Source organism: Lemur catta, chromosome 5 (assembly GCF_020740605.2).
Source record: "Lemur catta isolate mLemCat1 chromosome 5, mLemCat1.pri, whole genome shotgun sequence".
Lineage (NCBI taxonomy): Eukaryota > Metazoa > Chordata > Mammalia > Primates > Lemuridae > Lemur > Lemur catta.
In genome coordinates this window covers 70,099,851-70,114,001 of record NC_059132.1, presented here as the reverse complement: position 1 = coordinate 70,114,001, position 14,151 = coordinate 70,099,851, and the positions used below count along the sequence as shown (strand labels likewise).

Below are 14,151 nucleotides of genomic sequence, written 5' to 3'. Positions count from 1 at the left end.
GTGGGTTGTTATAATGCAAGTCTGTCTTGTGTGCTCACCTCTGCCTTCCATCCTTCTGCCATGGGATGACCGTGCCAGATGCTGGCACCATGTTCTTCGACTTCCCAGCCTCCAGAACCATGAGACAAATAAACTTCTATTGTTTATGAATTACCCAGTCTGTGGTATTCCGGTATAGCAGCAGAAAATGGACTAAGACAACTCCCCTATCTGGCCAAAAGGTACCTCAAATATCACAGAATTTGCAAAGGGACTTTCCAAGCTAATTGAAGCGTCTACATACTTTAGAGCTATTAAAAATGCAGAAACATAGTATGTTAGAATAAACCAGACAAGGCACCCAGTTGGAAAGTACTTGTGAGGCATTCTAGCTTTAAGCACTTTGTTTGAAAAGACCTGGATTTAATAGGGTATTACGTGGGTTATTCCTCACATCTGAAGTTGGAGCCAACAATCCAGTTGATTTTCAAATAGGTTTCCAGAATTTGGATAAGGTATTTACCAATTAATATACAGAGGGAGAAATGTTATAATGAGTCCTCACATTTTTCCACATCCCCACTTATACTTTCTGTCTCAAACTCACTGAGCTCTTTGCAGCTCCCTAGTGGTTCTTGGGGCTAAACACCGCTTGGCCACTGTGCATACTCTTCCCTCCACACAAGGTGCTTTTCTGCTGCCCGCCTTGCCTGCCTTCTAAACCAGCTCAGAGGAAATTGCTTTTCAGACATAGAATAATCCCTCCCCCACCTAGACACTGATAAAGTCTTCTTCCCTTGCACTGACGACTTATTTCTATTAGTCACAGTTACTGTATCAAACTGAAATTAAATTTTTGACTGTGGGCCCCTCACAGGGCCTGGCTTTCAGTAAACACTCAGAATGTGTATCGGGCCCTCAGTCCTTGCACGCACTGATAACCACAGGTATGGAGCAGAGAATTTAGTCGATTTCTTCCTAGTTTAAGGGAACTTTTAAATTCCTGACAATGGGAAAACTATATAAGAAACAAAATGAAATTCTCAGGAGCACGTCTTTGCTGAGAACTCCAAATATCTATAACTTAGTCAAATCTGTATACTTTCCTGAGTAGGTAGTCAGGTGTAATTTCAGGAGTATTAAATAGAGATTGGAATCCTAATTTCAGCTGGTCACTGACTCTTAGCTCTTTTTCCCACTGACATTTAAACAGGAAAATCTGCAGGGTCAAGGTCTATGAAATCTCTCAGAGTCTACAATGCCCTCTTTCTTCTATAGCACTCTTGTCTATTTATAGTTATATATCCAGGTGCAAATGACAAAGAAATCTTACTGTTTACGCTCAGGCTTATGCTGTCCTGCTCTAAAAGAAAACCCGCTGCACGTGAACTTGTCCAGTTGTTTTTTCCGGTAACTGCCTGCATATGTTGTCACAGAAGAATCTGACCACCGTGTTTCATTCTGCCAAGATGCTCCAGCCTTGCGTCTGATCAGCTCAAACTCTTGGGAAGTAAGAGGGCTAAATGGCAGAAGAATCTGTGGAGTCAAGTAGAAGAAGTGTGACATAGCTAAGGATGGCCCTCTCTGAATGACAACTTTTCAAGCCCTCTGCATAATGAAGAATTAATTTCCTTCCAGTAGCAGGAAGCAATTGACCGGGCTCACCCAACTTCTTAACTCCAACAGTTTACAGAGTGCAAAAGCTTAACTGTCTTAGATATAGTTGCCAAGCAACAGATCACAAAATTCCACAAATACTACCCGCCCCCAGTGCCCCCAAATTTTAACTAACAAATTTGCAAGTGATCTGACTTTCTGGACTTTGCTCTAAGAAATTGACTGCTTCATAGTTTTGGCAAGAAAATGGGTGACAAAATTATCTGGGTATTACTGTTATCACAAATAAAGCAGTGAATGCTAATGACAATGGTTTAAGAAGTGGACACAAGAGATAAAAGGACAGTGCCACGCATTCATTTCCCCTAAAGACCTGGCCTCCAAGTGTCTGGAAAAGAACATGACCCTCTTGTGATGTCAACAATAGCAGGTGACTCAACAGCTTCTCATGTGTCATAGGGCAGTGCAGTGCTCCGGCTGGCTGCACACAGGAGTCACCTGGGAGCCGTTAAAATAAGCAGGAGCCCAGGCCCCAACCCCATGGATTCTGATTTAATTGGCCTGGAGTAGGGCCCCGGGCATTGGTATTTTTTAAAAGCTTAATCCTGGAGGATTCTAAAGAGCAGCAAGGGTTAAGAATCAGGGTCATGGAAATGCCACAGTGAGCCTGTTTTATGTTGAGAAGTTGTAGCATTCGATCTTCTATTCACATGATTGCCTCTATCCTTCACTAATAATTACTCTAAATCCAGTTAAGATGTGTGCCCATTCTCACTGCTCCAGATTAATGAACAATTCAGTGGCACTTTGGTGGCAAATCAAAAAGAAATGGATCTTTCAGTGTTTGTCCTTTCTGTTACCAACTCTTGCAGCAGTAATTCTCAACCCTCTGTTCTCATTCCAGCAACCTGTGGAATTCCTTATAAATACGGATGCCATGCCCCCGCCCCAGGTATCGATCAGCAGCTCCCCTAGCGGAGCCATCATCAGCATTGCATGAAAGAATTTCCGTAGATGATTTGATCAGCAGCGACTGGGCACATTAAACAGGCAGAGCCTATGTGAGGTCTGAGTCAAAGCCTAGGAATCTGCATTTGTCCCCATTTGCTTTTATTTTATTTATTTTTTATAGATTTAGAGGGTACAAGTGCAGTTTTGTTATGTAGATATAGTGTGTAGTGGTGAAATCTGGGCTTTTAGTGTAAGCATCACCCGAAGAGCGTACATTGTACCCATTAAGTAATTTTTCACCCCTGACCCTCCTCCCAGCCTCCTACCTTCTTACCCTTCCACGTCTCCAGTGGCTATTATTCCATTCTCTATGGCCATGTGGACACATTATTTAGCTCCCACTTATAAGCGAGAACATAGGGTATTTGACATATACTGTTACACGTCTGATGCAATTGATCTTTGAGCACAGAGGACACTAATTGAATTTCAAGTCTTTTGACACAGTGCATGGTGTGTTTCTCTGAGAATGCAATCATTTGCAAATACTACTTAGCATGTCCCATTAGAGATTTCTTCCTTAAAATGTTGAAATTTGGAACATAAGCACCTTTGTCCTAGCAAAAGAATTAGGCAGATGTTTGCCAACTCAGGTGCTTTTTCTCACCTGAAGGCTTTATGGAGAAACCCAGGTGAGATTAAAGTTGCTGGAGACAAGGGGTGGAGGAAAGGAAAGAACATGGGGCTGCCTAGGTCTTTTCAACCCACCCAGAAAGTTGAAATATATAACAGCTTCTTATATATTTTAACCTTTCTTCACTCTATTAAAAATGGTGAGTTTTACTTTAACTCTGCTAGAAATATGTAATGTTTTGAGGCAGGAAAATAGTTGAGCAAATTGTGAAAAATTATTTGTTGAAAACATCTTTAAATTTTCTCTCAAATTATGTGGTAGTCTATAAACAAATATAGAATAAAATAAGGTCTTTCAAAAATGCACTATGGTATAAGTGTACTTCGTTATCCCTTTCTTGTTCTCTATAATATTTTTCTTCTCTCACAATCAATTATGATATCATTTTAACAATTATAACCTCAAGAACCAAAAGTAGTGAAACTTAATTTAAGTGAAAATGTCTACTATTGGGTTTAGATGGAATTATGGCTTAGTGCATCAGTCTACTAGATGTTGAACAAGTCTGTTAAAGATAGGTCGGACTGCAAATTAGAGAATAATTGGAACGGACTAATTGAATTTATTATCGTAAGTGTTTAATCTGTAAGAATTCTAGAGGCCCTCATACTCATTCTTTGTCCTCACGTTTTATCAGATACTTCTTTTCTAGTGGATACTGATAGTCAGTGCTGGCTTATATGGTCTGACTTCCATGTCGGAAAGTCTGCACTAAAAACTTCCTTTTGTAACTGAATTATTGCCAGCTGTGTTCTCCAGTCCCAAGTATATTAAATGTAATAACAACAAAAAGAATCAAAAGCACTGTGACAAGGAACTCTGGATTGTGGTGCGGTTTAGTGGCAATGGGAGCTGAGTAGCCTCATACCAAATAAAACCAGCAGGGGGCGTGCATGTCACCTGGTCATGGGAGCCTTTCTCTAAACACAAGCTGATTATTCTAATGAAGTGTTAGTAGGTATTCCTTAAAAGGGTTTCATGGTTATGTAAGTTTGGAACAAGTTGGGGTAAACATGATTTTTTTTTTGCTGTAAGACTTCTCAGAGTCCTTAATATTTCAATGTGCATTGTACATCTTTCAAAGGGGCCTAGATTGTGCAGCATGGCCTAAACTTGCTTGACCACAAAATTTATTTTGTTGGAAGCATCTCTGAAGATTGCTGTTCTGTGGAACAGTCCAGGAATTGGAAAGGCTAGAGGTCTCTATAGCTGAAACAATGGCTGGTCTACAGTTTTTGAAATTCACTAGATCTTGGCTAGATCTCCAGCCTAAAGCACAGACAGGCTGGCAAAAGGATAGATCAAGCAGGATTTTGTTTAAAATGGAGAGATAACATCAAACAGTAAAGTACACACCCATGTAACTACAACCCATATCCAGGATTCTAGAAGACTCTTCCATGTCTCTTTCCAGTGAAAACAGCATACACATACACATATATACACACATAAATGTATACCCCACAATATCTAGTAACCACTATTTCAGTTTCTAGCACCATAGACAAGAAATGTCAGGTTATCTTGTGTGAAGGCAGAAACTTACTGATGCCATCACAAGATGAAACCCAGGAAGAAAACAGGTGAAGACCAGAAAAGGCAGAACTCCCTTGAGAAAAAGATCCCATGTGAAGCTAAAGCTTCCCTCTCAGCCTGACTCTGTCTCCTCCCCATAAGGTGCCAAGTTCTGCTATCTGGATGAGTGTGGCTAACATTTGGATGAGCATACATATAACTAGCTAATAACTGAGTGTGTCGATTATAACAATATTAATTCTTAGTCCTTGATCTTGGAATAATTTCTTCACGCTTACAACCAATTGTGTGATTTGGAAATTTTTAGTAACCTATCAAAAACTGTGTGGCAGATGGTCTAAAGAACACAGGAAGCAAGGAACCAGTTGCAACAGGACATGGTGGAAATAAAAGAAAGGTAAACTGCAAAGGAACAGGAAAAGGAAATTGATAAAATTAGTGAGGAAAAGCCCAAAAGGAAGGATCTTTTTTCTTTGCTTTCCTGAAATTTATTTTTGGCTATGTTTACTATTTGAAAACTGAAACTGATTACAGTGTGTACATTGTGATCCCATGAAAAGCTGTGTGTGTGTGTGTGTGTGTGTGTGTGTGTGTGTGTGTATAAAAGAAAATGCCTAGAAAGCTACATATAAAATGTTAATACTTACAGCTGAGTGAGAAGATACACATGATTTTTTTATATCCTACATTCTTTTCTTTATTTTCCAAACTTTTTAAAATGAATATGTGTAACTTACAATCAGAGCCAAAATGTTATTTTACAAAAACTAAAACAAATTGAATGCATCCACATATAATCAATCACTCAGATCTTGCAAGAACTCTCTTTTGGGTTTGCATTTATTTTCTACTGCTTTCTAGAGTTTAGGTCTTGAGAAAAAAAAATGGCTCTAAGGCAAAGAGATTGGAACCAATTCAATCAAATATGATACTTAAACTTTCTCTCTCTTTAGTTTTGGGTCCAGTAATCAGAGGTAGGAGAAAATAAAGCATACAGCCGTGTGTGTGTGTGTGTGTGTGTGTGTGTGTGTGTGTGTGTGTGTGTGTGTGTGTGTGTGTGTGTGTGTGTGTGTAGGGAACAGAGGATAGGAAAATAGGATGGAACGGATATGAGAGTCTACTGAGGAAAGGACCAAGGTATATAAGTGAGAAAACTTGAGTGAATGGTTGTTCTTTTTCAAGGAAATCTTGTCTATTCATAAATACAATGAAGTAGTCCACAAATTGTGTTCCGCACCCTCAAATAAAAAGGCTCAGAACAACTGAAAATAAAAAATGATTCATAATCATGATCAGGGCCCCATGGATTTCCCAGTGGTACCTCCTGGAACAAACAGCAGGTAGAAATAGCTGATTCCTTCGGTTCGCTCCAGGAGTGAGTGGGAGAAATCGACTCCCTAGTGGAGCCGGCCCACGTTTCCTGCACTATAAAAGTAAGCCTTTGCTGTACAATTCTGCTTGGACGACAGTCTCAGTCTTACACACAACACATTATTAGGATAATCAAAAGTCATTTCGAAGGATATTTAAGAGGTATTTCAAAGTATCCTTGCTTAAGTAACCTGAGTCTCATATAACTAATAAAAATAATGCTTGATTAATATAGAAGCACATACATATTCCAGGCACTTTCCCAAATCTTTTTTATCCATTAACTCATTTAGTTCTTACAACAACCCTATGAGGAAGGTACCATTATTACTCCCATTTTACAGAGGAGGAAACTGATCCACAGGGATTTTGCCCAATGTCACATTAGGAGGTGGTAGAACTGGAGTTGAAACTCAGGCAAAGTGACTGCAGAGTCTGGATGTTTTAGACTCCCGAATACTGCGTCTTTAACATGCTTCACTCTCCTTATCCATCACCCTCCAGCTGTCTCTGCCTAATGCCTCCTTGGTCTGGTCCCACACTTGCTAACTACTCCCCTTCTCTTTAGTCCAGTCCAAAAGCATCCCCAACAACCTGTAAAAGATTGACTTTCATATTCAAAGAAGCTTCTAATGATGACCTAATAAACAGGCCTCGAAGAGCAAGATGGAAAAATGAATGACAGCCTTTATTTATTTTTTTAAATGCAAACCGCCTTGTGTTCCCAAGCTAAGGTCTGCAGACTCATTTATAGGAAAGAGCCACACAGCCTCCTGTTACAGGCAGCATTTAAATACCTTGAAGATTCTGAAACCAAGTTTAAGAACCATACATCTAATAACATCAATTAAATATAAACATGCAAAACCCTCACTAGCCCAGAAATTATCCAAGCTAAGAGGAGAAGCTCTAAGAAGTTATCTCCCATGGCATATTTCCTAATTATGGTCCCCCCTAAAAATCTGTTAAAGAGAAATTAATCTTAGTGAATTACAGTTTCGTAATGCTTGAAGGCAAGTAATAGATTGATGAACTCCTCACATCAAGCTGAATTCTACCTGGAAGCCCATGGTGGTCTAGGGGAAAGGCATGAAATTACAATGTTAAAATGATCAGTTAGTGGGTATATGTTGGTGAACAGAGATCAGTGGATAAATCCTCTTGGGGTTAAATGGACAGAACCTTCCTTCCCTCCCTATTCACCAAGGGGAGTTTATTTGCCTGTGTTTTTGGCTTAGTCAAATACACATCCAAGTTCAACTTCCTTTTCTCTGTTCTCACTGCGTGCTGATTTGGGGTCCACAAGTTTAGGGATGCATAGGAAGGAATGTGGCAAGACCTGGGAATAGACTACCCTAGAATGATCAAAGTTAATACTTCACCCACCTCCTTTGGACATTTAATCTGCATGGTAGCAGATTTATAACGTGCACTGGTATTTACATACCTGTTTCTGCATTTCCAGAGCTACACAGAGAGATGCTTTGAGCTAAGAGATGCACAGTAGTGTTTTGTCCCTGCAGAAATGTGGGCATCCTAACAAATGCCTTTTAGGATACTTAGAGAATTGTATTAATTCAATATATTCCTGCCCTTTGATTTGCCATTCTTTGAAGGGACTTTTCATTGTGTGACTTTGCCTCTTTGTCTCTGTGGCTACTTATTAGCTTTGCTCAGAATTTGTTCACTCATCCATTCATTCAATAAATATTTATTGCACATCTACCTTGGGCCACTGAACAGCACCATTTATTATTTCCTATCACATTGATCTACTTCCTACAAATATTAGTTTGAATGATACACACCATACCTATGGCATTTCTTCCTGCCATCCTGCTTAGGATTAGTTCACTAATCAAAAGATGTTTAAATAAAAACACTAGTAAAAAGGCAGAATAAACAGCATAAAAATTTAACTGGGTATATTGGAAAGTAGGTCAACCATGTATAGTGAAGTATCTTCTGTTGTTTTGAGATACAGATACCTAGTAAAATTTTTGAGCAAATTATTTAGGCTAACTTATTTTAAGCTAAAAATTCGTATTGCAAATACCATATGATAGAGTTTAATGGTAGAGAAGCTTAAAACACTTTATAAAAAACTGAATAGAACTGAGGTGAGTTTTATAAAGGCAGAACACTATATACACTCTGCCCCTTCCCCACTCTCTGGTGAGTGTCAGATATTATCTGCTCAGGACAGAACAGCCTGCAGTGGCCAAACGTTTCATAATGGCTTTTCTGTTGCTCATGGCTAATTGCTTTGGAATGCCTCTATAATTACCTGAATCCCTCTTGTGGGAACCCAAACCCCCCAGACTTGTAAAATTTAGCTCTTTGGGATATTCAAAGCCAAATACTGAGTACAAGGCCAAAGTATGGTATAATTTGTGAAATATCAAAGCAAGCAAGGTATCCAAAAAAATCCATTAAAGAGAAATTAATCTTAGTGAATTATAATTTTACAATCTTCTCCAGAAGTTTCCTTCTCTGTGTCAGGCTTAAATAGATTGACTACATTAGTTTCCTAGGGCTGCCTTAACAAGGTACCACAGACTAGGTGGCTTAAAATGGCAGAAATTTATTGTCCCCCAGTTCTGGAGGCTGGAAGTCTGAGATCAAGGTGTTGGCAGGGCCATGCTCCCTCTGAAACCTGTGGGGGCGTCCTTCCTTGCCTCTTCCTAGGTTCGGGTGGTTTGCTGGCAACCTGCAGCATCCCTGCCTTGCAGCTACATCACTCCAGTGTCTGCCTGCAGCATCACGCGACATTCTCCCTGTGTCTCTGTCACATGTTGTCTTCCTATAAGGACAGCAGCCATATTGGATTAGGGGCCCGCCCTAATCCAGTAGGACCTCATCTTAACTAATTACATCTAAAGCGACTCTATTGCCAAATAAGGTCACATTCTGAGGTACCAGGCGTTAGGACTTCAACATATCTTTTTTGGGGGCGGACACAATTCAAACTATAGCAGCGACGCTATGTAACAGGCAGTAAAATGTTCTGAGATTCATTCAGTAAAATGGTCTCTGTAGCCTCTACTATTCCAAGAGCTCCAAGTGACTAGCCCTAGTAGGAAGAAAGTTTCTGGAACCAGCAGCACCACTGGCTTTTTAAAAAAAGGGAGTGTCATTTCATAGATTCTTGATCTGACACAAAGATGTAGTATATGTATCAGATCTCTAGGAAGCAATAGCATTTCTAGAATGAAATAGACTGGTAACTTTATAATAGAAGAACAGGAATAATTTAGACTTTTATATGTAAACCATATATCTGATAAGGGGTTCATATCTGGAATATATAAAGAACTTCTACAACTTTATAACAAAAACCCAAATAACTTGATTAATAAATGAGCAAAAGACTTGAGTAGACATTTCTCCAAAGAAGACATACAAATGGTCAATACATACATAAAAAGATGCTCAATATCATTAATCATTAGGAAAATGCAAATCAAAGTCACAGTGAGATTTCGCCTCGCACAATTTAGGATAGCCACTATCAAAACGGAAAGTAACCGTAACAGAAGGCGTTGGTGAGGATGTGGAGAAGTTGGAACCCTAGTGCTCTATTGGTAGGAATATAAAATGGCTTAGCTGTTACGCAAAACAGTATGGAGGTTCCTTAAAACATTAAAAATAGAACTATTTTTAAATAGTTTATTTAACTATTTTAAATAGTTTATTTAACTATTCTAAATAGTTTATTTAACTATTTTAAATAGAACTATGCAGCAATCCCATTGCTGGATATAGAACCGTAAGAATTGAAAATAGGATTTTGAGGAGGTATTCACACAGCCAGCATTATTCACATTTGCAGCACTATTCATGACAGCCACAATGCGGAAGTAACCTAAATGTTTATTGACAAAGGAATGGATAAAGAAAACATGGTGTACACATGCAGTGAAATATGACTCAGCCTTAAAAAAGAAGAAATTCTTGTCACATGCTACAACCTGCATGAACTTTGAGGATATTATGGTAAATGAAATAAGCCAGTCACAAAAGATAAATACTGCATGATTCCGCTTACACGAGGTATCTAAAACAGTCAAACTCATAGAAACAGACAGTAGAATGGTGGTCGCCAGGGGCTGTGGGAGGGATGGTGGGGAGTTTGTCTGGTGGGTGCAGCGTTTCAGTAAGGCAGGGTGGGGGTGGCTCTGGGGACCTGGGGCACAAAAATGTGCGAGTGCTTGACCCTATTGCATGCTGGGAAGTTGTATGAGAGTGAATTTTATGTTACGTGTTTTTTTGCCACAATAAAAAAAAGATGATGGTCAAGAGACACATTTTTCTTAACAAATTGTTTCTAATCCATGTAATGGAGAGAACACTGAGTAAATACTAGCTAAGAGAGGTCGGTTTGAGTCTAAGACACACTGGCTGCTTAAGCAAATCGCTTCTCTCCTCCAAAACTCATCGATCTACCTACCAATTTATTCTGCGGTGGAAGCGTACATCACTGCCTCCCCACCCACGGGCCCCAAGAAAAAGTGCCTTACAAACTGCGCTTGCTGAACAAGCAGGAACCATATTTGTACTTTATCTTCCCACCTCCTGAGACACAGATTGAGGTGGGCATCGATTCTGGGCAAGCTGTCCGTAGATGCCTCTCAGGGGCCCCTCTTGCCTCCACAAGATGAACAGGCTGATCAGATTTCTATCATGGAACCAAGAAAGTGTGAAGTGTTAAAGTGGGAACTTAAGGGGTAAATTAATGTGGTAAATATGGAAAATAGTATTGTTTAAATCTAATGTATATAATGCATCCCATTTAGAAACAGTGAACTTAATTTCTTAATATCCCTGATGCTCAATTTCTTTTTCTGGAAAACAAGGGTGATAAATACTTTTTTTAGAGGGGTTGTTAACAGAATTAGCAACCGTGTGTGTGTGTGTGTGTGTGTGTGTGTGTGTGTGTGTGTGTGTGTGTGTGTGTGTGAAGCTGGAGATCACGATTCAACCTAAGGTGACACCACCAGAAAATGAAGTACAGCTAACTATCTAGGCATCATTTGCAGGACTTGATTTATATGTTGAAAAGTGGGCTTGTGTGGGGAAAGCTTTCTGCAGAGGTCGTGTACTTAGGCGCTGGGGGAAGAGACAGGAGAGCTGAGGGCACTGAGAGATGGTAGCAGTTGGTCCCTACCCTGGCACAATGGGCTGATCTCTATGGGAAGAGAGGCAAGGATATTGTACCCTGGAAACAGCACTAGTTTGGCAACTTCAGAGTTTCACAGTTGGGGAGCATCTACGCAGGCTAGCGTTCTCCTACAGGAACCGCAACAGTGGAAACAGTGGCGGCCCAACAGAAGCCTGGCAGGATGAGGCTGCACCCAAGAGTGTGAACTCGTTTGTGAATCAGTGAGAAACCCCCGAGACTTCCAAAAATACTTGCGGAGAGGACTTTTCAGGGGACTGAGAATCCTGCATGATGTGATGGAATTCTGAGTCAGCAAAACTTGGGTGTAAATACTAACATGACTTTATTCAAAAGAGAATGTTGATCCTTGAAATAATTGGTCTCCATGTATAACAAGATTTGGCATTTAAGTGTGAGCCCTATAAATGGCTCTACTGTCATCCTAAGATACTTCTCTGTAGAATTCTGTCCACACCTGGACAGAACATGGATGAACCTGGAGGACATTATGTTAAGTGACATAAGACAGAGACACAGAAAGTCAAATACTGCATGATCCCACTCATGTGGAATCTAAAAAAAAATAGATCTCAGAGAAGTAGAGAGTAGACAGTGGTCACCAGAGATGGGGGAAGGGAGAGCAGAGGGGGAGGATGGGGAGAGGCTGGTCAGCTCCTCAGAAAAAGTTCGTAAATTTAGTAACCAAAATACTATAGTGGAAAGAAAAACAAAAAGGTGGAAGAGTCTTTTTTTATTTTTTTTTAAGAGACAGGGTTTCACTCTGTCACCCAGGCTGGAGTGCAGTGGCCCAATCATAGCTCACTGCAGCCTTCAATTCCTGGGCTCAAGCAATCCTCCCGCTTCAGCCTCCTGAGTAGCTGGGACTACAGGTGTGCACCACCACACCTGGCTAATTTTTAAATTTTTGTAGAGACAGGATCTTGCTCTATTGCTCAGGCTGGTCTCAAACTCCTAACCTCAAGCAATCCTCCCACCTCAGCCTCCCAAAATGCTAGGATTATAGGCATGAGCCTTTTGGGGGGGGTTTGTTTTTCATTTTTTTGTTTGTTTGTTTTGAGACAGGGTCTTGCTATGTTTCCCAGGCTGGAGTGCAATGGTTATTCACAGGCATGATCATAGTGCCCTACAGCCTCGAACTTCTGAGCTCAAGAGATCCTCCCATCTCAGCCTCCCAAGTAGCTGGGACTAGAGATGTGCACCTCCATGCCTGGCTTAAAAAGTCTTTCTGATTGTTCTTTTTCAAGGAAAATTTCATTTTGTTCACCACTGTCTTGATCTCATCTGAATAACCACACTAACATTCAGTGAGTGTTGGTGCCAGCCACCACTCTGACAGTCTACCTGAATTACAGCGGCATCCTGAGATAAGCCCATTTGGTTATAAGAATCCAACTTCATGAAGAGTTTCATAAAGCATGGCTTAGGAAGCATTTATGAAGCCCCATATGGACTTCCTGGCTTCAGGAGCATCAAAGCCCCACCATCTGCACAAGCATACAGATTACAGCATTTACGTCTCTCCTCAGAGTCCTTGTAGCTTATGAGTTTTTAACAGTAGCATCATGACTTCCACGATGGAACAGGTTGCAATACTTGAGTATTATTCATTGATTTTTCCTGTTTTCTTAACACATTACAAGTTGAACTACATAAACATTGAGTATATATGACATATGTTATTCATTAGCTGTTGTCTTAAGTGTACACTATTAGCTATAAAAGCTTAGGGAAGGCAGGTAAATAGCCATATTATAGAGTGATTATGAAGACAAAATGCCGTGTTAGGTTGTATTGGGATAGCTAACTATTGAAGTATTTGCAGTCATTTTAATGAGACTTGATATTATTTCAGAAAAATTCTGTCAATTTTGGAGCTAAGTTTGAAACAGCATATTTTTTCCTACCTACAGAAATTAATGTAATTATGTTGACAACAAAGCAAAACCAACCTATGAGAGTTTTTCCAGAAAAGAACTACCTTTTTAAGATAAAGGGAGGCTGTAACTCATTTGATCCTCACAACTCTTAAGAGGTAATACATTGCCAAATACTTCTTTAGCACTTATTATGTCCAGGTATTGTAAAATAGTTCTTTCAACAATTCTGGGTGGACACTATTGTCATCTAAATTTAATAGTGAGGAAACTGAGGCACAGGGAGTAGTTTGGTCAATCTGAAATTAAACGATACGGGTCTGTTTTGCAGAACAAATAACTGCCCTAAATGTCTATGTGTAATATTTACAACAATACCTACCAACTATTGAGTGCTAAGCACTTTATAATTTCTCATTTAATTCTTCCAACCATCCTGTAAAGTAGCTATTACCTTAATTTTACAGATAAGAAAACTGGTGCATACAGAGGAATAACTTGCCAAAAACCACACGTCTAGTTAGTGACAGAGCTGTGATTTGACCCTGCACGTGTCCAAGTCAAAATCTATGGTTTTGACCAGGTCAGAAGCCCAGCACAGTAGAATCACAGATGGAGGAAAGGGGTTGGGATTTTTGATTTGGAAAAAAAAAGACTATAAATATTTCATTATATTGCCTCTAGTACAGCAAATAACAGAAATAGAAATGAAAAATATCTTAGAAATTGTTCTCTTTATGATGGCCAATGGTACAATGACAACATGAGAAGGGGATTTTCTAGTAATTTTTATGACAACATTTATAACATTTAGAAGTAGTTCAAACTGAGAAGAAATGCACAGCTAAATTCAGGGCTAACAAAATCCCCCTTTCTACCTTCTTCATAACGCAAGTGTGTGTGCCCCACCGTTACTTATATTGTACCATAAATGACAGGAGGTTTGT

The 14,151-nt window shown here is 39.7% G+C and overlaps 1 protein-coding gene across 1 annotated transcript in view; it reads right to left on the bottom strand.

Moving 5' to 3' along the window:
- Positions 1-1,545, bottom strand: part of C5H4orf51 (chromosome 5 C4orf51 homolog) — a 43,517-nt gene extending 41,972 nt beyond the window's left edge. Inside the window, exon 1 of the mRNA XM_045552081.1 lies at positions 1,313-1,545. Within this exon, the coding sequence (XP_045408037.1) occupies positions 1,313-1,545 (233 nt within the window). The remainder of the gene's footprint in view (positions 1-1,312) is intronic.
- Positions 1,546-14,151: the final 12,606 nt, after the last annotated feature.